General features: G+C 39.9%; 1 protein-coding gene across 1 annotated transcript in view; it reads left to right on the forward strand.

Moving 5' to 3' along the window:
• iars2 (isoleucyl-tRNA synthetase 2, mitochondrial) overlaps positions 1-26,824 on the forward strand; it is a 75,763-nt gene that overhangs the window by 10,412 nt on the left and 38,527 nt on the right. The window contains exons 4-13 of the mRNA XM_033025380.1: positions 2,098-2,246; positions 2,888-2,937; positions 3,026-3,129; positions 3,559-3,649; positions 4,178-4,293; positions 4,754-4,923; positions 5,537-5,627; positions 6,992-7,143; positions 17,017-17,177; positions 26,490-26,592. Coding sequence (XP_032881271.1) covers positions 2,098-2,246; positions 2,888-2,937; positions 3,026-3,129; positions 3,559-3,649; positions 4,178-4,293; positions 4,754-4,923; positions 5,537-5,627; positions 6,992-7,143; positions 17,017-17,177; positions 26,490-26,592 — 1,187 coding nt within the window. The remainder of the gene's footprint in view (positions 1-2,097; positions 2,247-2,887; positions 2,938-3,025; positions 3,130-3,558; positions 3,650-4,177; positions 4,294-4,753; positions 4,924-5,536; positions 5,628-6,991; positions 7,144-17,016; positions 17,178-26,489; positions 26,593-26,824) is intronic.

Genomic DNA, 26,824 nt, shown 5'->3' on the forward strand with positions numbered 1-26,824 from the left:
AGCGAGGAGGATGACTGGACTTTTGTTCCTTCCCTCACAGTGGGGAACTTTAGTGCCACTGTCGGGATGTTTGTGTTGTGGACTACTGTGTTCTGTGTTTTGTGGGTTTTTTTGGGTTTTTTTTGTATGACTAAGGGAAAAATAATGTTGTTGTCTCTTCATTGAAGACAATGACAATAAATTAAATCAAATCAAATCAAACACGCCCTTCAGCCCACTGAGTCCACGCCAACCATCAATCAATCGTTCATACTAATCTATAATCATTTATATAATTATATATAATTTATGGTGCTTTTATAAGTGATATACTAAGATTTTATATGTACTTCATGATATTTTTTAATATGCAATGCATTTTTATGTAATGTTGCCCCTTGTCTGGACCTCGTCCGTAATAAAGTTTATTATTATTATTAATCCAATGTCATCCTTCCGCATCCTCTCCCTACACACTAGGGGCAATTTACAGGGGCTAATTAACATACAAACCCGCAGATCTTTGGGATGTGGTTGGAAACCAGAGCATCCACATGGTCACAGGAGGAATGTGCAAGCTACACACTGACATCACCCAAGGTCAGGACCAAATCCAGGTCTCTGGCGCTGTGTGGCAGCATCTCCCCCGGCCATGCCACTGTGCTGCCCACATTTTGGTGTTTGATCTTTTGTTGATTCTCAAGGTGCTCAGTTTCCTATTATGGTTCAACCAAGATGGTTCTGCATTGCTGGAGCCTCCGAGCCCCAGGAGTCGAGTCGCAGCAGCGAGTCACCACCGCTCCCCACGTTCCCCACCCCTTTGCCTGCTATTGGTGCATAACCCTCTAAACCTTTCCTATCCACGTACCAATTCAAATGTAAAGTTATTGTACCGGACTCAACTTCCTCTGGCAGCTTGCTCCATCTGTCCACCACCATCTGTGTAGAAAAAGTTGTTCCTCAGGTTCCTGTTAAAATTTTCCCCTCTCACCTTAAACCTATGCCCTCGATATATACTCTATACTCAATATGCTTACTTATGAAGGACAGCATGCCTAAAGTCACTTTCACCATCCTATCTACCTGTGATTCCACTTTCGGGGACCAGTGTACTTGTACTCCTGGATCCCTCTGCTCTAGAATACTTCCTGGGGTCTGGTAAACCTTCCCAACCTGGTCAATAAACATCTTCTACACCCTCTCCAAAGCGTCCGTATCCGTCATGTAATGGGGTGAACAAAACTGCACACAATACTCCAAATGCAGTCTAACCAAAGTCCTATAAAGCTGCATCATAACTTCCCTACGCTTGCACTCAATGACCCGACCAGTGAAGACAGACATACCATACGCCTTCTTTACCACTCTATCTACTCAGTCCAGAGTAAACAATCCAAGTCTGTGCAATCCCTCATGCTGGTAATCCTCTTCTGCACCCTGTTCAAAGTCTGCACACGTAACATGACTTCCAGACTTGTGTACTTAATTCCAATACCAATGAAGCAAGCATACCATATGCCTCATACATGTTACAAACAGAATATGTACAGATTACAAAATGTATATGATTTTGGAAGATGATGACCAAATCATCTATTCTGGTGTATAGGTTATGTATTGTTAGGTTATGGATTGTTCTTAAATTATCTTATACACTGATTTTCAGCTACCAAAGAATATGTGTGACCAGTCTGAAGAAGGGTTTCGGCCCGAAACGTTGCCTATTTCCTTCGCTCCATAGATGCTGCTGCACCCGCTGAGTTTCCCCAGCAATTTTGTGTACTGTGTGACCATTCAACCTGTTTTACATTCGAATTACTAATGGTTACATTGTAAAATTATAGATTGGATGTGGCAAATTTAATGTAAAACTGGATGAAAGTAGTTGCAATGGAGACAGTACAATACATTTTTTATTTCAATTAAATACATGTTGGAATTAATTACATTTCAACTTTATTGTAGGAGTAACAAAATTGCAGTTAAAGGACATTGTTATTTTGAGCGTATAGAGATACTTGTTCTCCTCGTATCAATATTGACATGTATTTATGATGTGGAGAAATTTGCCATTTACATTGTTCCTTATAAACATTTCAAACTATTTGTGTCTTGTAGCCAGAGAATTTGCAGAAAGAACAATTGAACGCCAGCGTGCAGCATTCATCCGATGGGGTGTGATGGCAGATTGGGACAACTGTTATTACACTTTTGACAAGCAATATGAAGCCAAACAATTAGAAGTTTTCCACCAAATGTTTGACACGGTATTACAGTTAATAATAATAATACATTTTATTTATGGGCGCCTTTCAAGAGTCTCAAGGACACCTTACAAAAATTGAGCATGTAGAGGAAAAACATGTAAGGGGAATGAAATAAATAGTAGAGACATGACTAGTACACAAAGTAAAGACAGAATTCAATACAAAACACAGTATGAGGCAATTAATGCACAGATGAAAAGGGACGGGGACGTGGGGCTAAGGATAGGCAGAGGTGAAGAGATGGGTCTTGAGGCGGGACTGGAAGATGGTGAGGGACACGGAATTGCGGATCAGTTGGGGGAGGGAGTTCCAGAGCCTGGGAGCTGCCCTGGAGAAGGCTCTGTCCCCAAAACTGCGGAGGTTGGACTTGTGGATGGAGAGGAGACCGGCTGATGTGGATCTGAGGGACCGTGAGGGTTGGTAGGGGGAGAGGAGTTCAGTGAGATATGGGGGGGCCAGATGGTGGAGGGCTTTGTAGGTGAGGATCAGGATTTTGTAGGTGATCCGGTGGGAGATGGGAAGCCAGTGAAGTTTTTTGAGGACTGGAGTGATGTGATGCCAGGATTTGGTATGGGTTCTGTTTCATAATTCGTCCAATGTGTGATAAGATACACATTTATTTATTTTTTGCTTTTCTTAAGGGATACATTTATCAAGACTATAAACCTGTATTTTGGTCGCCTTCTACAAGGTTTGTAACTAATTTAATTTGCGATCAATTTAAATATAAAGTAATTTTGGGGTAATGAGTTGAATATGTTTGTTATTTATCTGCGTAGGACTGCTTTGGCAGAAGCTGAACTTGAATACAATCAACAGCATGTTAGTCGATCGGTATATGTCAAGTTTCCTCTCTTAAAAACTCCATCCAAAATTACTTCAGGTACAGTGTGTGTTAATAAATTGTAGTTGAATTTCAGCTATGATTTAGGTATAGCACCTAAATTACTGAAGCACCACTGCACTGAGTGAGAATCACCACATTGAGAAATAGATACTGTATTACAATGTAGGCTTAATTTATGGGTATTTTTTATTTGCTAAAATGGTAAGATGCAAACATTTCTGTTCGTGTCTTCTTTCTTTAGTACAGGATATTTTGAAAAATACATTGTTTCTGCGCATTGTTCTGAGAACACAGTATATATTTTTGATACCTGATTATTGGCTGGGGGTGGGGGGTGGGGGGGGGGGGGGGATAAACCCAATCGATTAGTATGATACATATTGAAGAATTTCAGTTGATTTTTTTAAAAAGTTACTGTTTTGCCTTTTCTGTCCAGACTTAAAAGATTCTTTTTTTTCCTTTCAGAGAATGCATCCCCTGTTAATGCACTGATATGGACAACCCAGCCTTGGACCATTCCAGCTAACCAGGCCGTTTGTTATATGCCAAATGCCAAGTACGTTCAAATATTTATGACTTGTCATCTTAAAATAATGACATACTTTTTAAATGGATCCCACTAAACTTTGCAGTAATGCATAGAGCTGCTTTCATTTCTCCCCAAACTATCTATAATCTAATCTAACACTTAATGCAAAATTAAAAATACTAATCCCCTTAAAATCTTCCTGAATTGTAGTGAAGTGAGCTGTTGCCTCATATGCATTGATATTAGAAACTAAAGAAATTGTCTCTGGTCTATGGGTGACAATCAAGTGCAGGCACTAGAAATCTGAGATAAAATGCTGGAAATACTTAGATCAAACCATAAAATATATTTGTGTTGTAGCATTCTCTTGTAAACTTGAAAAGCAAATAATTTAATTATTCAGCTCACTTAAGTTGAATGTTTTATTCTAAAAGAAGTTTTATTAATAACCTGTGACTGTATATCTCTAATCATTTAACCTATCTCTTATTTTAGTTCTACATTTCTATTTACTAGTTTATTTGGAAGATTATTTTTTTTTTAATTGAAATCCAGGTACTCCCTAGTGAAGTGCTTAAACACAGAAGAGCTCTACCTTCTGGGTGCAGAATGCATAGATTCCACAGCAGCTATTCTGGAGACACAGTTTGAAATTCTTCAGACGGTCAATGGTAAGCAAATTAAAAGTAATTGTTCCTGCCTTTCTTTATCAATAAATATCATACCCGTTCAGTAACATATACGATAAAAATTTCTGTCTCACTTTTATTTCTTCCTATCTTGATCTACAAATTGAAATGTTAGGATACCATAAATGCAATAATTTTCAAACAGTTATTTTACAAATATAAACTTGGGTAAAAAGTTTATTAGTACATTGTTTAAGAAGCATTTTATCCATACCCTGTACTCTGTTCAAGATCTATTTCAGCACATATTACTGTCTAGCAATTTGGATTAGCGAGGGGATATGGTTTTTGCCCCCATGCTTGTCTTTCCTATGCAGAAACTAATTGTGGTATCCATATTATTATTGAAACCAATACTGGTTAACTTGCCAGAATGATTTCATATTAGGGATATCTGTAAAATAAATGTCTAACATTTTTGCAATAACTTTTCTGAATTTAGGTTCTGATTTGGAGGGTGGAGTTTGTACCCACCCCACAATTCCGGGAAGACAGTCTCGACTTTTGCCTGCTAACCATGTGACAATGCAGAAAGGGACAGGATTGGTACATACAGCACCAGCTCATGGAATGGAAGATTACAGTGTAGCTTCTCAACATGAACTTTCTGTTGTAAGTTACAGATAAAATTAATTCACTATTGAAATAGCTAATAATACTGGCATTGAAATCAAAATACAAACCACAGGGCTCTCTTCACTTTTCGCAGGGTGCTCTGGTTTCCTCCCACACTCCAAAAGATGTAGGCATGTTAGTGTACGGGGTGATTGCTTGTCGGTGCGGACTCGGAGAGCCAAACGGCCCGTTTCTGCGCTATCTATCTAAAAGACTGCAGTTCCAATAATCCAGTGCTGGAAAGGAGTCCTACTCCTGTACTCGAGCAATCAGTGTATTCATTTTTGGTTTATTTGAGACATTTAGGTCATGAACAATCTTTCTAAGTTTTGGACAGCAGCTGGGGGTGACACTGAAGTCCATTGCTAGGTAAAAGAGTTATCAAAAGGATATAAATAGAAGCAGCAGCCTTTTGTGTCACTCATATTTGCTCTGCCATTCAACAAAGTAATTACCTACTTGTTCCATACCCATAATTTCATAAACATTTCAAAAATCCTTTTGTTGTGGACATTAAATGATTTCAATTTAAGAAACTTTTAGTTCTTCCTCTGGACAATATGTGTACTTGAAGTCTCAAGTATTTTAATTACCATGTTCACAATTTTAGGACTGTTTAGTGGATGAAGATGGAATTTTCACCGAAGCAGCAGGATCAGACCTTCAGAACAAGTTTGTCCTTAATGAAGGAAATGAAACAGGTTGGTATTATCTCTTTGCAGAATGTTTAAACATTTCTTGCGTCTCAGTAATTTATATTTAGTGATATAAATGTGAGCTATACTAATATGGAAGGTTTCAGGTTTTGATCCTTGTAATGTTGCCTTCACTAAATGTGGTTAAAAGAGCGAATGTGAAGGTAGGGTATGAGAAGAGAGGTGGTGCCAATGCAGATTTGAAATGCTCTTTTTGGTTAAAGTAAAGTGGGAGTCTGCTCTTGGATTAAGTAAATAATGTGGCTTATCAAGTGGAGTTAAAAATGAGCTGCAAGAGGAACTGAGTGGGTCAGCCAATCTATAAAGTTAAATTGGGTGTTTATGTTCCTCGTTCAGACCCTTCATCTGGACTGAAAGAGTGGAATCCAGTTGAAAAGCCATGGTTCAAAACACCAATTTAATTTCCCTCCAAAGCTGCTGTTTGACCTGCTATGTTTCTCCAACAGTGTCTGTTTTGCTCCAGATTCCATTATCTGCAATCTCTTCTATCTCTGATTGAATGTATTTCGGGCCATGTTGGTTTACTTATCCTGCCATTTGGAAGACTTTGAAGTGACAATGCTGGTGGTTTCTCTCTAAGTAGTATTAATTCACAGAAGCATATAGGAGGGCAGGCTTTAATGTTGTCCATCAGATCCTATTTATGTCTGAAGAAGGGTTTCAACCCAAATCCCAAGAAGGGTTTCAACCCACCATTTTTCTCTGGAAATGCTGCTTGACCCATTGAGTTACTCCAGCACTTTGTGTCTACCCTAGTTATGTACTGGGCTTGAAGTTTTAATCTTCATTTGGCCAAATAATGTGTTACTACACTAAATGTGTTGTTGAATGTCATAATTGATGCCAGCCTGTACAGAGAGGTGGTTCCTAGAAAACATAGAAAATAGGTGCAGGAGGAGGCCATTCGGCCCTTCGAGCCAGCACCACCATTCATTGTGATCATGGCTGATCATCCCCTATCAATAACCCATTGATATGCAAGTGGCATGCATTTTCCTGATTATGTACCTTTTATTGTTGGATGATGAAATGGTACATTGGAGGCAGGTTGATAGAATACCAAATGTATGCTGTCCATATGGTTTTGGTGGGTTAATTGGCAATGGTAAATTGCTCCTAGTATGATGGAATCTGAGACAGTTGATGAGGTTTAAGGGGGAATAAAATTAAATGGGTGCAACTTGAGATCAGTGTAAATGGATGGTTATAGTGGATACAGACATCTCTCTGAGGCTCTTAATAATTTCTCATCAAGAACTAAAGTTGTTATTGTCTTTACAATTGGAATATTCAACTGGGTTTAATGTGGATACTTTTTTTATGAATTTAATTTCTGAATTTTATTTCAGTCATCCAAATGTTGCAGGGATCGAAAATGCTACTGAAAGAGGAGGATGTTCAGCATAGTTATCCATATGACTGGCGAACAAAGAAACCAGTCATTATACGGTCCAGTAAACAATGGTTCATAGATACTGGAAAAATTAAGGACCAGGCCCAGGTAATTATATATTTTGACATTGGACTATTGAAATTATTGAAACTTGCAGTGGTATGGATGGCATATTTTTAATATGTAACTTGTATCTTGGTGGATATGCTCCTTGTCTACATTTGATCCATTTTTTTTCCTGAATTTGGATAATCTTTTCAATGTGGTTAAGACATTATTGAGTTTTCCAGGGAAATTAAAGGGGAAATAACAAGGCAATTTAATCCGCATGATAAGCTTAGATGTTTATATTAAACGGGGGGGGGGGGGGGGAACCATGTACAATATTTTGGAGGGAAAGGGAAAATACAGTTGAATAAGTGAACAAACAAAGTTGAAAAGCTATGATACACATGGGTTGCATCTGTGCATTTTAGAAGCTGGAGACGACATTATAAACACAGATATTTTGTTGGGATGAAATAAAAAGAGTGCTTGTTCTGCAGGCTCAGACAAAAAAGCAGATGGGCCGGCTGATGCAATGTAATTCTTTGTAGAACACTACGTGCTGGAGTAACTCAACGGGTCAGGCAGCATCTTTGGAGGACGTGGATAGACAATAGGTGCAGGAGTAGGCCATTCGGCCCTTCGAGCCAGCACCGCCATTCAATGTGATCATGGCTGATCATCCCCAATCAGTACCATGTTCCTGCCTTCTCCCCATATCCCCAGACTCTGCTATTTTTAAGAGCCCTATCTATCTCTCTCTTGAAAGTATCCAGAGAACCGGCCTCCACCGCCCTCTGAGGCAGAGAATTCCACAGACTCACCAACTCTCTGTGAGAAAAAGTGTTTCCTCGTCTCCGTTCTAAATGGCTTACCCCTTATTCTTAAACTGTGGCCCTTGGTTCTGGACTCCCCCAACATCGGGAACCTGTTTCCTGCCTCTACCATGTCCAAACCCATAACAATCTTATATGTTTCAATAAGATCCCCTCTCGTCCTTCTAAACTCCAGAGTGTACAGGCCCAGCCGCTCCATTCGCTCAGCATATGACAGTCCTGGGAATTAACCTTGTAAACCTATTCTGCACTCCCTCAATAGCAAGAATGTCCTTCCCCAAATTAGGCAACCAAAACTGCACACAATACTCCAGGTGTGGTCTCACTAGGGCCCTGTACAACTGCAGAAGGACCTCTTTGCTCCTAGGCCCTGGGGATTCATCAGCCTTCAGTCCCATCAGTCTACCCAACACCATTTCCTGCCTAATGTGGATTTCCTTCAGTTCCTCCATCACCCCAGATCCTCTGGCCACTACCATATCAGGAAGATTGTTTGTGTCCTCCTTAGTGAAGACAGATCCAAAGTACCTGTTCAACTCATCTGCCATTTCCTTGTTCCCCATAATAAATTCACCTTTTTCGGTCTTCTAGGGTCCAACTTTGGTCTTAACGAATTTTTTAATTCTTCACATACCTAAAGAAGCTTTTACTATCCTCCTTTATATTCTTGGCTATGTGAATGTTTTGGGTCGCGACCCTTCAGACTAATTGTAATGGGGGGGGGTGGGGGAAGGAGAAGGCTGGAAAAGAGGTGGGGGGGGCAGTTCATTGTCGCCAAGTGATAGGTGGATACAGTTGAAGGGGGTTATGATTGGCAGGTGGGTGGACAAAGGCAGGAGTTGAAAAGTAGATAATAGTTTCAGATAAATGAGAAGAGGACTGAAATGTGAAGCCCGAGGGAGGGATGTAGATTGAATGAGACGGAGATTGGAGGAAAAAGGGAGGGGAAGGGAGTAATGTGTTTGAACTGGGGTGGGCGGGGCACAGGAAAGAGGGAGGAACAATTCTATCGTATTGTCAGCAGCCTTAAAACACCTGTCTGCTTAAAACATGTAAAATAATTGAGTTTATGAGATTGTTAAAAAATTCTGTTGCATTAGGGTGCAGATTTTTATTTGAAGAAACCTAAATACAATTTCTGTAACTAAAACTGGTGACGGGTGCAGAGGTCAGAATTTTAGTTCCTCCATTATGCCACACGAGTGTGCTATTCTTGCATCTTATCTCCAGTCCAAGTGTTGCTCCCATTAATGAGTAGAGAGAGAGGGAGCATTCCACCAGGTTTGGTGCTGGGCCAATTGCCTCAAACCAATAAGTGGACACTGGGCAGCAAATAAAACTGCTCCATTGCTTTCAATCAGTTAAACATAATCTAGTAATCTGATATAAACTTCTATTGCTATAGCTGACATTTGCTCTGTCCATCAATCTCTCTTACTTTCCTCTCTCATTCCCTTCTTTCTCTACCATTCCTCCACCTCTGTTGTATGACATTATTGCTTTGGCAGGCATGTATGTGTCTACAAATTTTATTTTTTGAAATTTTTTATTGACAAGGCATAGAAGAATTTTCAATTAACAGAGCATTAGAAAACAGCAAATTAATACGGGAGTCAAAGTACCTTTATCCTCTGAATGTGCTTAGCAATTGCACTTAAATTGTACAGTTCCAATTGTGCTGTATCTTTTCAGTATTATGAAACTTCTATGAAATTCCTTTTTGCATCAATCTTGATAAGTGTGAAGGGATACATTTGGTAAGGAACGTTAGATGGAGAGACAATATATGGGAATGATTATGAAATAGTGCTATGATTTGCTGTGGATCAGTTTAATGCCCTTTAATACAACGTCATCTTGTTACTCTTGAGAAATTATATTAAATATTCAAGTTTTTGTGCAGAAGGCATTGTGAATGCATTTTTCAAATTCAATTGAAGTAAGCTGGGGGGAGGTAAGGTTGTGCACCGTGGTGACCTGGAATTTCAAACATTACAGAATTGCTGTTGCCTTACAGCTCTAACTAGATTTTTAAAGTTTTTGAATGGGAACTCTCTTTGATCTGGCATCTGATCGAGTGTGTACCACACTGTGGGTTGTGTGCAAAACGTAGAAACAAAGCATGAATCATTGTCTCGAACAAATGAACATAATTAATGGAAGAAAGAGGAGGTGCTGTTCTTGTTGTAGGAGTGAAAATAAAGGTTGGAGTAGGAATGGAGTGGAGAATTGAGGTGGATGACATCAAGACCGTGGTGTGCAAAGTAATTACCCAGTCTGCATTTAGTTTCTCCAAAGTGAGTAGTACACTAGATTGGAAAAGGGCATGTTAATCAATGCTTCACCTAGAAAGTAGTTTGGGCCCTTGGATGGCAGGAAGGGAAGAAGTGAGAGGGCAGCTGTTGCAATTCTTGTAATTGCAAGGGAAAGTGCCATAACTTAGGGATTGTTAGTTGAAATGGACCAGGGTGCCGTGAAGGGATGGTCCCTGCGAAAGGCTGAAACATAAAAACATAGAAATTAGGTGCAGGAGTAGGCCATTCGGCCCTTCGAGCCTGCACCGCCATTCAATATGATCATGGCTGATCATCCAACTCAGTATCCCGTACCTGCCTTCTCTCCATACCCTCTGATCCCCTTAGCCACAAGGGCCACATCTAACTCCCTCTTAAATATAGCCAATGAACTGGCCTCAACTACCCTCTGTGGCAGAGAGTTCCAGTGATTCACCACTCTCTGTGTGAAAAAAGTTCTTCTCATCTCGGTTTTAAAGGATTTCCCCCTTATTCTTAAGCTGTGACCCCTTGTCCTGGACTTCCCAACATCGGGAACAATCTTCCTGCATCTAGCCTGTCCAACCCCTTAAGAATTTTGTAAGTTTCTATAAGATCCCCTCTCAATCTCCTAAATTCTAGAGAGTATAAACCAAGTCTATCCAGTCTTTCTTCATAAGACAGTCCTGACATCCTAGGAATCAGTCTGGTGAACCTTCTCTGCACTCCCTCTATGGCAATAATGTCCTTCCTCAGATTTGGAGACCAAAACTGTACGCAATACTCCAGGTGTGGTCTCACCAAGACCCTGTACAACTGCAGTAGAACCTCCCTGCTCCTATACTCAAATCCTTTTGCTATGAAAGCTAACATACCATTCACTTTCTTCACTGCCTGCTGCACCTGCATGCCTACTTTCAATGACTGGTGTACCATGACACCCAGGTCTCGCTGCATCTCCCCTTTTCCTAATCGGCCACCATTTAGATAATAGTCTGCTTTCCTGTTTTTGCCACCAAAATGGATAACCTCACATTTATCCACATTATACTGCATCTGCCAAACATTTGCCCACTCACCCAGCCTATCCAAGTCACCTTGCAGTCTCCTAGCATCCTCCTCACAGTTAACACTGCTCCCCAGCTTGGTGTCATCCGCAAACTTGGAGATATTGCCTTCAATTCCCTCATCCAGATCATTAATATATATTGTAAATAGCTGGGGTCCCAGCACTGAGCCTTGCGGTACCCCACTAGTCACTGCCTGCCATTGTGAAAAGCCATCATTAAGGGGAAAATGCTGGTAGAATCTCTGAAGATGGTGGAAATTGTGGAGAATAATCTGTGGTTTGCTGGGTGGAAGGTGAGGACCAGGGATTCTCCGTCCTAGTTCTGTCCTGGAGGAGAAGGGGAGAGAGCAAAGGCACAGGTAATGGACAAGCTGCAGTGAAGGGTATTGTTGACACTGGCAGAGGGGAAGCCACCCTTGAAAGAAGCATCTGTATAGAAAATCTCATTATCAGAACAAATGACAGAGATGAGGAACTGAAAGAAGGGAAATGTCTGCTTTCAGGCACAATTGAATAGATTAGTTGAGACTCAAGGCGTTAGTAGATTTGTAACAAATGTTAAAAAATATAATATTTCCTGAGAGAATCAAAGATCCAGAAAACAAAGCAAAAAGTTTGAGTTAACCTTTTGAAGGTTGGAGCAGGATGGAAATTGGAAGCAATGCAACCTTTGATGGACTGGAATAAGAGCCCAGGAGTGCACACTGTTAGGAATGAAATGATGGCTTCTACATATCTCACAAAAGAAAGATCACCAGAGCTTAACCTTTGATCTGGAGACTGTGAGTAAGGTTGAAGGAGAAGTTATTTAACATGAGAACAACTTTAGCCAGGCAACTAAGTGTGCTAATCCATTGTAACTGGTTGGGTCTACTCAAGGAGGAGGCGGATGGCTCTTGGATCGTCCTGATGTGGAATGAAGGCATATAGGGATTGTACATCCATGGTAAAGATGAGACTATTGTGATCAGGGATATGGAAAAGGTCAAAATCATGGAGGTTATCAGGGATCCCATAGGTGTCATAAGTGATAGCAGAATGAGGCCATTCGGCCCATCAGGTCTACTCCACCATTCAATCATGGCTGATCTATCTCTCCCTCCAAACCCCATTCTCCTGCCTTCTCCCCATAACCCTTAACACCCATACTAATCAAGTGTAAGTGGGAAGGCAGTTGCACTCAAGTAGGCAGCAGTGGCATTAGCAAGTGTCTCTATAGCAGAGGCCATTTTAATGACACTATTATACTACCATAGGACAGCAAGAGGATCATAAAAAATTGCTCAGCCTTCGTTAGGCTTCACTTGGAACTCCACGTGTGATGGTGTAACTGGTTCATGCTTCTCATGTGTGGCACCATAACAATACCCTGTCACACACGTACTGTTTCCCAAAAATACACCAGTGCCTTGGTTGTGGCAAAAACAGGTAGTATTAACTGGCCTTTGCGGATCTATAGAAGAAGATTACTTACAGCAACAAGCAACTTACCTGGATAGGAAAAATGGCAGAAATTGGCGCCATAACGGACATGCTGCTAGTGCATCTGAAAGCACTAGTGATTTCGCGATCTCCCGCAACTGCGGGAGCCTCTGACTGCAAGCCTTCCCTGGACCGCTGGAGAGAACCCGACCCAACTGGGAATCAAAGAGACTGTACCTGGAATCACCTCTGGAGCCGACGAGCAGGATTTCCCGTGAGCAACGGAGCTGGAACTGCCACCTGTGAGGAAATCCCCAATCGGAATGGATCTGGAGCTGCCGTCTGCAAGGGAATCCCCGGTCCAGCGCAGGTTCGCAGAAACAGCAGGTACAGTAAGTACAGTACCTGGAAACAAAGGGGAAGCCTCCATTGCGTCTGGAAACTTGGCCGACGGGCAGGACTTCAGGTCAGAATGAAGCGCAGGGGACTTTGGCCCCCTCTCCCTACTATCCTACTGGACAACATACAGTCCCTTGAAAATAAAGTGGAGACTTAAGGGCTAGGCTGCTTTATCAAAGAGAGCTGAGGGAATGCTCTGTGTTCTGTTTCACAGAGACATGGCTCACCCCCAGCTCCCCAGACTCAGCAGTCCAGCCTGAAGGATTCTCCATCCACTGTATGGACCGTACGCAGGCATCTGGGATAGGGAGAGGAGGGGGCGTCTGCCCCGTGGTCAACTCTGTGTGGTCTCCACACCTCGAACATCTGGAGGTGAAGTGCTGTCCCTTCTACCTTCCGAGGGAATTCACCTCCATCATCCTGACCGCGGTCTACATCCCACCCCAGGCAGACATCCATTTGGCACTGGAGGAGCTGCACGCCGTGGTCAACAAACACAAGACGTCTTACCCCGAGGTGTTTACCACCATAGCTGGGGACTTCAATAAAGCAAACCTTACGAAATCACTCCCTAACTTCCGCCAACATGTCTCCTGCTGCACCAGACAAAAACCTTTCGATTGTTTCCAAATCAGAAGCCTTGGATGAGCTATGAGATCCGCACTCTTCTGAAGACCAGACACCGGGCATTCATGTCTGATGATACAGTGGTCTAAAAGAAGTCCAGATACGACCTTGGTAAGGCCATCAAAAAGGCCAAAAGGGACTTCTGCTCCAAGCTGGAGGATGAGACAGATGTTCGGAAACTGTGGCGGGGACTGAATGCAATCACCTCCTACAAGGCGAAATCAGGAGGTAGCTCGAATGTCGGCGTAGTGTCACTCCCTGACGAGCTCAATGCGTTTTACGCACGCTTTGATAGGGAGAACACTGATGTGCCTTCTCGATCCCCCATTCGCTGTGATGGTATTTCAGTCACAGTCACAGAGGCCTGCGTCAGATAATCTTTCAGAGAGGTGAACCCTCGAAAAGCGCCTGGATCTGATGGTATACCGGGTCATGTTCTAAAAACCTGTGCTGACCAACTGGCTGGAGTTTTTACGGACATTTTCAACCTCTCACTTCTGAGGTCCGAGGTTCCCACCTGCTTTAAAAGGTATCAATAATACCGGTGCCCAAGAAGAGCAAGGTGACGTGCCTCAACGACTATCGACCAGTGGCACTAACGTCGGTGGTGATGAAGTGCTTCGAGAGGTTGATCATGGCACAAATCAACTCCTACCTCGACAAAAACCTGGACCCACTGCAGTTCGCTTATCGCCACAACAGATCAACGGTGGATGCGATCTCGCTGGCTCTCCACTCCGCTCTGGACCACTTGGACAACAAAAACGCATATGTCAGGTTGTTATTCATTGATTACAGCTCGGCATTTAATACAATCATCCCCTCCAAGCTGGTTATCAAACTCTCAGAACTGGGTCTCTGCACATCCCTCTGCCATTGGATCCTCGACTTCCTCATTCACAGACCACAGTCTGTTCGTATTGGTGGAAAAGTGTCAGCCTCGATAACAATCAGCACGGGAGCACCTCAAGGCTGCGTGCTCAGCCCCCTGCTGTACTCACTCTATACCCATGACTGCGTAGCCGGTCATAGTGCGAACTCCATCATCAAGTTCGCTGACAACACCACTGTTGTGGGACGTATCACTGATGGGGACGAGTCAGAGGATAGAAGTGAGATCGGCCGACGGACCATATGGTGCCAGCACAATAACCTGGCCCTCAACATCAGCAAAACCAAGGAACTGATTGTGGACCATTGAAGGGGTAGGATGGGGACTCACAGTCCCGTTTATATCAACGGGTCGATGGTTGAAAGGGTCAAGAGCTTCAAATTCCTGAGTGTGCACATCTCTGAAGATCTGTCCTGGTCCGAGAACACTGATGCTATTATAAAGAAAGCACATCAGCGCCTCTACTTCCTGAGAAGATTACGGAGAGCTGGTATGTCAAGGAGGACTCTCTCTAACTTCTACAGATGCACACTAGAGAGCATGCTGACCGGTTGCATCGTGGCTTGGTTCGGCAACTTGAGTACCCAGGAGCGGATAAGACTACAAAAAGTAGAAACACTGCCCAGTCCATCATCGGCTCTGCCCTCCCGACCATCGAGGGGATCTATCATAGTTGCTGCCTCAAAAAGGCTGGCAGCAGCATCAAGGACCCATATCATCCTGGCCACACACTCATCTCCCCGCTACCTTCAGGTAGAAGGTACAGGAGCCTGAAGACTGCAACGTCCAGGTTCAGAAACAGCTCCTTCCCCACAGCCATCAGGCTATTGAACTCAACTCAAACAAAACTCTGAACATTAATAGCCCATTATCTGTTTATTTGCACTTTATCTGTTTTATTTATTCATGTGTGTATATATTTATACAATGGTATATGGACACACTGATCTGTTCTGTATTCATGCCCTCTATATTCTGTTGTGCTGAAGCAAAGCAAGAATTTCATTGTCCTATCAGGGACACATGACAATAAACTCTCTTGAATCTTGAATCGGTAGTCTCTTGAATCTACTATCGGTAGTCGGGGTATATCTGCTGTGCTTGTCATGTTTAATTCCAATCTTGTTTAAAGGGAGGGGTGTACCATCCTTTAAATGTGGGTTAGTCCTCAAGTTTGCCATTCTGAAGGAAGTCCAGTCCATGTGGGCCAACCCCAGAATAAAAGGAGGGTCAATAGCCCCATTGTCCTTTCTTGTTTCCCCGAACTGTTCACAGTCACGCAGATGTATCCAACGGGGTTAATCTTTAATCTTCAATCTTCACGGCGGTTGATGTTGTTGGTAGCACTTGGTACAGTTCCTTTCAACACAGTCTCAATTTCTTCCGGTCCCAGCACCCGTCAGCATGTAGCCTTTATGGACTCGTCCCTGTGCTCACTGGTAATGAGCAGATCTGGCAAGACATGGGTTAATTGCTGTGCATACATAATTAGTTAATCTCCCAGGGCCTGTAGGTGCAAGTCAAAAAAAAGACACAGTGCTGGAGTAACTTAGTGGTTCAGGGTACATCTCTGGAGAACATGTACAGGTGATGTTTCGAGTCAGAACCATTCTTCAGACAGATACAAGGAATTGTAGGTGTTGGTTTACAAAAAAACCCAGCATCTGCAGTTCTTTGTGTCTATTTCTCTACTTTGTCAAGGCAATCCTGTTTGCAGATTTTTGGCAGAAGATGGTGTAAATATGGTCATCATAGATCTTGGTGATTTCTGTGAGCTCTGATAGTTTCCACCAGATGTGGAACATTAACTGCATCTGATGTCTCGAGCAAGACACAGCCAAACCTCAGCAGTGACTATATCTTGGGTACTGCTGAGGCCTTATACCCGAAAAATCCTTAGATATGATGCAGAGCTGGGCAGAGTTTCATCTTCTTACACAGCCATTGGAGCTTGATTTATTTTTTGTCTTTAATATACTGAAATAAAATAATTTAAGAACAGTAATGCTACATTTTGAGTTCTGAAAATATCAAATTTAAATTTAAACATAATTACCTTGGTTTCTTTATTCTAATCTGCCGTCTTGAGAATATATTTTATGTTGGGTCTGTATGGTGTAGAATTTAGCAAGCCAATCTTTTATCATGATACAAAGTGCAAGCAAAATAAGACTCCTGCATTGCACTCAAAGTGGAATCCAGAGACAACAGAGTGACCAATGCACCACAGCAGCATGACACAGGCTGATAAATGCTGTTATTGACCTCTCTTGTGATTTCTGTTTTTTGTTAATGAAGCAAATGGAGTATACCTGGTGGTTGCAGTTTGATTTTTTTTAAATAATTTGAATTCTGTGCCATGCATATGGTTGGCATGATATATGTATGAAAAAAACCATCTTTGTTTTTTTGGTTTAGGAGTTATTGAAGAAGGTTAAAATGGTACCACGATCAGCAATGAATAGCATGCTTGCCATGTTGGACAGACGAACATATTGGTGCATTTCGAGGCAGAGATGCTGGGGAGTTCCCATTCCAGTTTTCTACCACAAAGAAACTGCAGAACCACTCATTAACAAGTAAGATGCTTTGAACAGGATGGGATATTTCTATATTTATTTTCAGTTAAACACCAAATTAATAACATTTTTTAATTTGCCTAACTAATCCATGAATAATTTATTGCCCTTTTCATAGTACTGACTGTAATGGTGCCAGATACATTTCCAGATTAATACATGCACCTAAAAGGCATAATTAATTTAGAAACCAACAAAAGATTACTTTAAAAAAATTACAAAGAGGAAGATAAAAGTACCTGTACAAGCAAACAATATAAAAGATGGAATGAGAGCTTTCAAGGTATATAAAAATAAGATTAGATTAGATTAGGTTAAACTTTATTAATCCCCTTATTCAGGGGAAATTCTGATGTCCTTGCAGCACACTAATAAAAATACAACATAGATTCAAAAAGAAGTTCAACACAAAAACATCCCCCCACAGTGATTCCCACTGTGGGGGAAGGCACAAAGTCCAGTCCCCATCCTCTTGTCCACCCAAAGTCGGGCCTATTGAGGCCTCCACAGTCGCCGCCACGGCGCCTGATGTTCTCGCCGGGTGATGGTGCTTCGGCGTCGGGAGAACCCCCAGCGGCTTGGGGTGCCAGGAACGGCCGCCTTCCCACCGGAGACCTCGGCTTCCAAGCCAACAGACCGCGCCGGATGGAGCTCCGCACACTGGCGATCTCAGCAAGAGATCCCAGGCTCCGGGATGTAACGTTCAGCGCCACAGCTGGCCGCTCCACAGAACCGCGGCTCCACAATGTTCTTATCGGCGGTCCCAGCATACTGGAGTTCCAGCGCAGCGACCCAGGAAAGGCATCGCCCGCTCCGCAATAGCGTTCCAGCGCTGCGCCGCCGCCAAAGCCGATGTTCTGCAAGGAAGTGTGAAGCTAAGATAAGCATTGGTTCCTTGGAGAATATGATGGGTAGTTAATAGTGGGATATTGAGCAGTGCCCTATATCCTTAATTGTATTTTTGGATCTGACTTTACGGCAAAATACATTAAAATATCTCAGTAATAATGGGTTATCATGGGTAACAGGAAAGTAGGAATTTGAAATTTTCATTTTCACCAAAGGAAGAATTACTCTGGAAACTAATGAGGCCAATAAGTTATTTGAATCTGATGGTCTGCACCCAAGGGCTTTAATGTAAATTGATGCATTGGTTACAATATATCAAAACATTGGATTTTGGAGAAATCCCAGTGAATTTGAAAATATGCCCATGTGATAACGTGAGAAGTTGGATACAGAAAGTAGGACACTACAGATCATTTGGATGAAAATGTACCATTACGGAAATGCTTGATTGAGGCAAGAGCAGAATATTTGGAAAATATTAACATAATCAAGCAGAGTCATTGTGGCATTTATTAAAGGGGAATCACGTTTGACAAATTTGCTGGTTGTTGGTGTGCAAAATAAGAAAGTAAACAATGATAAAATACATTAAAATATCTCAGTAATAATGGATTATCATGGGTAACAGGAAAGTAGGAATTGAATTTGAATGATAAAGTTGAGATTACTGCCCAGGCAATTTAACATTCTGTGTGAGGGTGTAGTACAACCTGTAGTTACTTGATTTAATTGAGTAATTAACTGTTGTGTTGTACTGCCAAAACTATGCCAAAATGTCTGTTTTCCGAGAAGATGCTCATTGTGTCTCAAATGTGATTTATTGTACGGCATGCTTTGGTACATTCTGACAGGAATACATCTTAATCGCAAGCTGTATGATCAAGGATTCTAAAAAGTTAGTCTTCACAAATCTTGCAGCCTGGCATAGACTTAGATTTTAGTTAATGCAGGAAACTTGGTGCAGAAGCGTCCCTGACTTTACAGGACATTTGATCAGTGGCACATGTTTTTGTTATGACTCATATTCCACAATGCTTTGAAAAAGGGCAGAGCCAGATGAGTTTGATGGATTGGGCAGGTAGTTCTCCAAATGCATGAAAATGCTTAAAAATTGATTTAAATGTAGAAATAGCTTTGAGCCGTCTTAGTGCCTTAATTTCTTTTTAGGCTTTGTACTTTGGAATGTTCACTGTCTACCTTATTGTACATATAATCTTTAATATTATTTAGTCTCACTGACGTGGCAGATTTAAGCTTAGTCATAATGTAGTAGTTACACCGCAGCACAGGTCATTCTGCCCTATAAGTCCATTTTAATATTTACCTTCCCAATCAAATTTACCTACTCTATTCCTGATTGTAGACCCAGAACTGCAATGTGCAGTACCACCCACTTCGAATCTTTAAGGGAATGGGTGGAATCATCTTTATGATTTATATGATTTATTCATCTTTAATTTCTACACACTTTTTTTCCAACCAAATTGTAATTCTGTTTTCCATATGTACTCATAATATCTGCATGTAATGAACTTTGAAGTCAAGATCGGTAAGTTTTTGGTTATCATGTGTAATGTACATTTTCATCGATTTGCTAAAAACCACATAAAAATGTAGGTCTTACAAAATATAATGTTCTGATTATTTTCTAATAAACTAAACAATAGCATAGTTTCACCCTTAATTAAGGGCATTGGAAGTAAAAATCCCAGTCATAAAAATAGAGTTGACCCATATTTATCCAGATCACTTCAATCTTCTGTTTAAAGAATGGAGAGCATATTTACCAGATCTGTAAACCTATGGCGCACATTTTATGGGTATCATGACATTATGATAGCATGATTCTTCTGCATTACATTATTGAGAGAACACTTCAGCGTTTAACCTGCATGATCTCTTTGTTCCATTCAAAATACCATGACCCAAAATCTGATCCATGTTCGTGGTCATCAGTAACCTCTCACCTCTTACTTTTGCACTAATGTATGTTGTTCTTTTCTCCTTCCTTCTCCATGTGAAAGGGAATGGATTTAAAAATTCTCACAATCCTAATAATCATATTCATCTGTTAACTTATGTTCCTTCGCAAACCATCTTAAATACTGGCCTTTTTATTCTCCGTTCCTGCATCTAAGATTGGTTATTTAGAATTTATGCTCCACGGCAGTTGGAATTTCTTTGTGTCAACTGTCTCCATGACTTCCTTAAACCTTTGGTTACTTTCTGTTTATGAATTACAATATAGAGCTTTGCAAGTGCACACTAAAAAGTTAGAATGGGTATGGTATATTACTATTCAAGTTTATTGTCATTTGCATAATACTGGTGAGGTACAGGCACAGTGAAAAACCTTTTCTGCCACAACATCACAGGCACATAGACTCAGGTAACACAAAGAAACATAGGCTATACATAAATTACACACAAATTCTGCAAGACAGTGCAAAATAAAACAAGACATTACTACAACAGGCAATTAGAATACAAATTCATGGATGTTCAAGAGGTAATCTGCAATGTTCTGTTGCCAAGGTTAAGGTTATGTGGGTCAGTCCAAAATTGATGGTTGTGGGAGCTTTTTCGCCTTTGGAACAGATTGTCTGTTATCCTTGTCTCATCAATATAATCTTGCATTCTGGTTTCATGCTTGTGAATCTATTTTAACCCCTTGGCCGATCATAGACATTTGCAGCACGGAAACAGACACTCCAGCCTACATGTCCATGTCAGCCATAAAGTGCCCTTCTGTGCACTGAAAGAAGTTGTGCAGCCCATAGGGTCCACGTTGAGCCCCACTGGAGCAATTTCATCAGTCCCATTGCTTTCAAGCTCCGTGATGTTTTCTTTTCCTCAGCTCATTAATGCCCCTTTGGTTCGTTTGCAACTGAGCTACATTTTGGGGTAACAGAGGGGCAAACCTACAAGTGTGCCTTTCAGAAGCAGGAGGAAACTGGGGCACCCAAAAGAACTCCACAAAGTCATGGGAATCACAATGCATAAACTTCACACAGAACTTGCAATGAAGATTGAACCAGTAACTGCTATAGCAACATACTGCCCAAACTACCTCCTCATAAATAAACCTATATTACCTATCTTGACACTCGCTGTCTATGGTGTTGATTTCCATTTTACTGCCATCCTTTACCCGGAGAGATTATTCTGAATTCACAATGGAATTTCTTGGTGACTAATAAGAGTGACTTCCTCACAAGTGGAAAAACATTATTTTTCCACCCTTCAGCTTTCTTTTCTCGAGAGAAAATAGATTTTAATCTGTGCATTCTTCCTCATATGTAGCCCTGGACATCCATTGTGTTATTATTTTGTTTGTACCTGCAATTCAGCAGAATCTATACTTCTGGTAACATCTATATTAAACTCTGTACCCTTATCGATACGCCATCCCTGATAGTGGATTGATATGACAGTGATATGATAATGTATGTGGGAATTTATCTTAAGTTTGATTATTTAATATTTCGCTTATCTTATAATATACTGTTATAATATGTCTTATCTCAACCTCCAAATCGTGTCCATCATGTGTTTATAATAAATAGAGAAACAAAGTAAATGGAGAAACAAAATAATTGTTTCTCCTAATTTGCGATTTCTGCCTGTGATTTTTACCCTTTGCAGGCCACTTTACATATATTTAAATGCACCTTTATATCCATCTATGCTGCCATTATTTCATTTTTTTCTGCAATTTAGCACAAGTATACTTGCAGGAGTCTATTAAAGACATTTATAAATATTTCTGTACACCCTTTTCATTGATATTCATTCATTCTCAAGTTCTCAAAATGGCCTTTTCTCCAATTCATTGTCCTGTTCTTTGTCACACATAGCCGACTTGCAGTTATATTAAAAGTGCAGTTATTGGAATAGCTCACAGATCAAGACTCCCTGCCCTCTCCCGTAACCTCTGTTTGCGTGTTCTCAGGATGACAAAGGCCCGAAGCTGAGCTCATAATTTTCAGCATGACGAGTATATTCATTTGAGTCCATATTGTGTCCAATTGTGAAAGTAAACTTGTATGGGTTTGTTTACATTTGCAAAAACAGTGCTGGGGAAACTTGGTGGGCCAGGCAGCATCTGTGGAGCGAATGGACAGACAATGTTCCAGGTCGGGATCCTTCTTCAGACTGGAGCTTTTAAATATTTTACTGTTATCAAGTACAATTTGCAATATTAGGCAATGAGGTGCACAAAATATTTTATTTTCTTAAATAAGAACAAGTTCGTTTTATCTATTACAGTGCCATTATTTCATATATTTTATACATTGTACACATTTTTAAAAAAAATTACAGGTATTAAATATGTTGTCTTGGTTAAGTTGAAATGTATTAGAATGATGGACAAAATAGTGGCCTATAGAACTGACAGGCAAATCTGTTATTGCACTGGCTGTCAATTCATAGGTCATAGTCTTGTACACCTTCACCTCACGGAAAACTAGTAATAACACTGCGGTAATTACTTAGTAGAAACAATATGATTTCAACAGGGAAAGGATCCTTGATCTGTAAGTGCCCATCGAAAGTAACAGCGACTCCACTGGAAGCCAGTGCTATCCAAATGGAGTTGCTGTTACACCTGATGAGCACTGCTGTTCTCTTGTGTTTCTGTTATGTCATTTTCAAAATGTTCTGATCTTCCATAGCTGCAACAGTATAACTGTTTCTTCTTCTGTTGATGCTGATCTGTGATGGAAAAATAGTTGCCAATACTTTAAAATAAATTAACATTATCAAACACGCTTTATTTATGGAAAATGTTGATCTCTAATAGTACGGTGGCAAGAACACTGTTTTAAAAAAATGCTACTTTTCTTTTGCTTATCTAACATTTGATTTTCAGGTACTTGTAGGACTCTGAATGACTTGGGTCATTTGGGGGTGTCAACTCTGAAAAGTTTAAAATAAAAATCAGTGCGAAGCTGAGACAAAACAAAACCTTAAGGCATGTCCTAGAGAAGGTAAATCCAAAATATTACTTTAACATTGGCAGAAGGAATTTCACATAAAAGGTGATAAGTGTTCAGAGTTGTCTGCATGCAAGTGATAGGGGCATTCAGACGGAATCAGACAATATCCTGGGAAAACTGGAATAGTTAGCGGGTCAAGTATTTGGTGGGTTGTGACTTTCACTTTCTAGCAATGGCAATGGGATTTGTTCTACAAAAAGGAACTACACGCAAGGAAGTCTAATTTCCTTATACAAAAGCATTGCTTATTTCCCTGACAGTTAAATGTAATTTTTCTGTTACTTTATTATAACCAAACTAAAAGCTAATTATAATCGTAAGCGAAATAGAAATGTTTGTATCCCAAAAAAGGCTGCAGAGCCTGTTTTTTTTGTTTTGTTTTTAAGCAATAGATTCTTCTGGGATTGTTTAATTATCTTGTGTAGATTAACAACACATTTTGCGACTTTGGCTCAGTAAAGATTGAAAGTAATTTTATATCCAAATCTATATTAAATGGTGTTATAAATGGTGTTACATGGACTGGAAAATATACACTGGCAAAATACAATAAATCGGCCAAGGATAAATTAACACTTTCACATAAAGATATTCAGTGGTTTAAAAATACCAAATTAAATTATAAAATGGTATTACAGACCCTAGTGCATTTGGAGAAGAATCTTACAATGCACCCTGCTTAAATGTAGTTACGGAAAATTATTTGTAGAATCAAAGAAGCTTTGAAGGAATGTTTCATGTTCTACAATTAATTGTATCTTAAAATTCATTTGTAGATAATGTACCATAGATTATTCTGAATACTTCCGAAATTTAAAATTACAAATATGCAGTTAAATTTCATGATAATTTGCAATTAAAATACAAAAATATTCAAATGCTATTTAAAATAAAACTAGTTGGTTGAAATTTCATTACTTTTTCTGGGAGCTTATTGGCTGTTTCAGAAGAATACATCTGTGTGGTTACCTGCATGTCTGCAAAGGAAGTGGCAAAGTATTCAAGTTATCTTGTCCACCTGTATCTACTCCCGTCCTGTTGTTAGGAAAGCTGTAAAATGTTCACCTCCAATGTACATCTGCAAGTAATCAGTCTAATGCTACTTTGTGTCTGATAACTCTAGAAGATAAGCATTCTGAACAGTCAATATCAGCTTGTACACTTATTGGTCGGTGTCATGGTAGCTGCATTACCTCATCCCTTTTGCTGCTGAAACCAAGTAAATGTCACACAAACTCCTCCTGGGTATAGTCTGTAAAGTCCAGGCAAAGTTTTACAATCAACTAGTTTAATCATTTCAGATAAATTATTTTGTTAACAATATTTTGTTTTTAATGCCAGTTCAGGTAGTCTGTTGCCTGGTCAGATGCGACCCAGGTCTGGCTATTCAGTGAAATTAACGCATTCATTTTACACTTAATCATTTTATTCAGTTCTAGATTTACTTATCCTAACATTCATAGTTTCAAGAGACTGTAACCCACCTCTGCTTTCAGTCTTCAGTTTTAAGGCAAAGTATTATTGTTCCACCAGTGGACGAGGGGGTGAGGAAATGAGCAAAATATTTTATCTGATCTGCAAGTAGAATTAGTCAGCGTATTGACATAATTTGTTAAGTGAAACATTGATCAAATTATTGTTTGCTGGAAAAATTCATTTACTTTTAAACTTGCTGAATTACTCCCAACAAACACAAAACTATAACAGTTTGAGGGTCTGAACCCAGCTTAAGAATTAGTTAGCAAATCATTTTTTTTTTTAAATGGTGTTAGTAAAATTGTTGGTGGTTATTTAAAAAAAACTAATTTGGTTACCAGTGTTCTTTTAGGATATAAAATCTGCGATCCTTACCTGGTCTAGGTTTACTTCACTGTCGTCATCCACCATGTGTAGACTCATGGCTGCTTCTGAAGTGATCTTGCAAGTTGCAGCAAATTGCTCAGATCTGCTAGAGTGAGATGACAAATGCCAGCCTTCCTGGCAATGTTCTCATCGCAAGGATGAGAGAGAGAAAGCTCTAATCTGCGTTTTCTCAGCTTCAGGCATTGTTCTGGAATTTGTGTCAAATGAAAAGTGACAAAAAGAAATTTCCCTTTTTCCTCTTTTAAACATAGCACTATGAACCTTTGGCCGATGTGGAAGTTAATAAATGTGAGTTAATGATTATCCATGCTGCAAATATTTAATAACTTTGTACACCCAATGCAACTAGCATGATTTCAAATATTTTGATGGGAGTTATTTGAAATGCATTTTGGCTTATTTCCATTATAGTAATTCCATTAATCAAAACCAAAAAGTACATTTTACAGTATGAAAGGACCTTTTTATTTTTTTAAAACGTCCTTTTTATTTTTAATTGAGAATTCGGAATAAACGGTTCCAGGGGTCAAAAACGGACAAAATTGTTACCTTTCATTGACTTTACAATTTTATAAGATTTAATCAAAATTGATTCAGAATAGTGGGAAGACACGGAAACCAAATGTGAAATTGAGTAATTAATAAAAATCCTTATTAGATTCATATTAGTTTATTGTGATACACACCAACGTGCTATGAAATTCCTTGTACATTAGAGAAGGAACGTGGTGATGATTAGTGAGTGAATGAAACTAAGGATGTTTCAAAAATACTTATTAAGGTGTTACTCTGAAGCCATTACTCTGAAAGCATTGATGCTTACGGTGTAATTATTTTCTCATTGTTAATGGCAAATGTTGCCTGCTGTGTTGATGTGGAGGTCCAGATACTCTTAGAAATTACTTGTTTGGTATGATTGGTTTTTAGTTGTCATGGAAACAAACTATTTGATCAATATTGTTGAGAGTGTTAAAGCATTTCATGTACGAAGTTATGGCACTCTGCTCTTTGTATAAAAATTGGCAACGGGAAAAGAACTTTATGCAAAGGGTGTGCAGAGGAAGAGGTATACAATCAATACTTCTCTTTCCCTTTTGGTTTGTTGCTATGCCTTTTGTCAATTGAGTTTCAGTATTTGTAGTTTGTTAAATTTTATGTTCTATCAATTAAAGATGCATTTGTTTTTCTGAACATTATTTTGGAAACTGAAAATAAAATAAAAGTGGTGATGAAGTGAGTAATGCTTTAAGGAGTTGCAACGTGCCTTTTGTGAATTGGGTTGCTTTTTATGAGGATGTGGCAGAGACTTGCCATGTTCTTTTACATCTCTACTGAAAGTAATGACTAATGTCAGTTTAGGCAGACTGCCCAATGTATACAGTGTGCAAAGATTCTATTGTGTATTGGAATTGCATAGCAGCCATTCAAACTAATTGCGTAACGTAGCATCCTGTCTAATATCACTGCAGTTAAATCAAGTGTAGAGACTTGTCTAAAGCTGGAATAAGTACAGAAGTGCTTTTGAATTATGCTTAATAGTTATCTAATTGCTTGTCAATAATGTTGCCCACATTACTCAGATGTAACTGTTTCCATGCAGATACACAAGGGATCACCTCATCAATCTGATGAAAGAACATGGTACGGACTGTTGGTGGACTCTACCTTTGGACCAACTCTTGACAAAGGAAATTTTAATAAAGGTAGTATTGTTTAGAGGTCATAATCTCACTCACATTGCAACAAAATATATAAAAGTCGCAGTGACTATGCAGTGTCTTGAATGGAAATGTCTTACATTATATTTGTAAATTATTTAAATGTTATTTAATAAGAAACTCATGAGAATTTAAAATGAAATTAGTATTAGACATGTTACACTTACTTTGCTTGGTTTATAGTCACCTAACATTGGCAAATAAACTGTTCAATCTA

Source organism: Amblyraja radiata, chromosome 8 (assembly GCF_010909765.2).
Source record: "Amblyraja radiata isolate CabotCenter1 chromosome 8, sAmbRad1.1.pri, whole genome shotgun sequence".
In the NCBI taxonomy this organism is placed as follows: Eukaryota; Metazoa; Chordata; class Chondrichthyes; order Rajiformes; family Rajidae; genus Amblyraja; species Amblyraja radiata.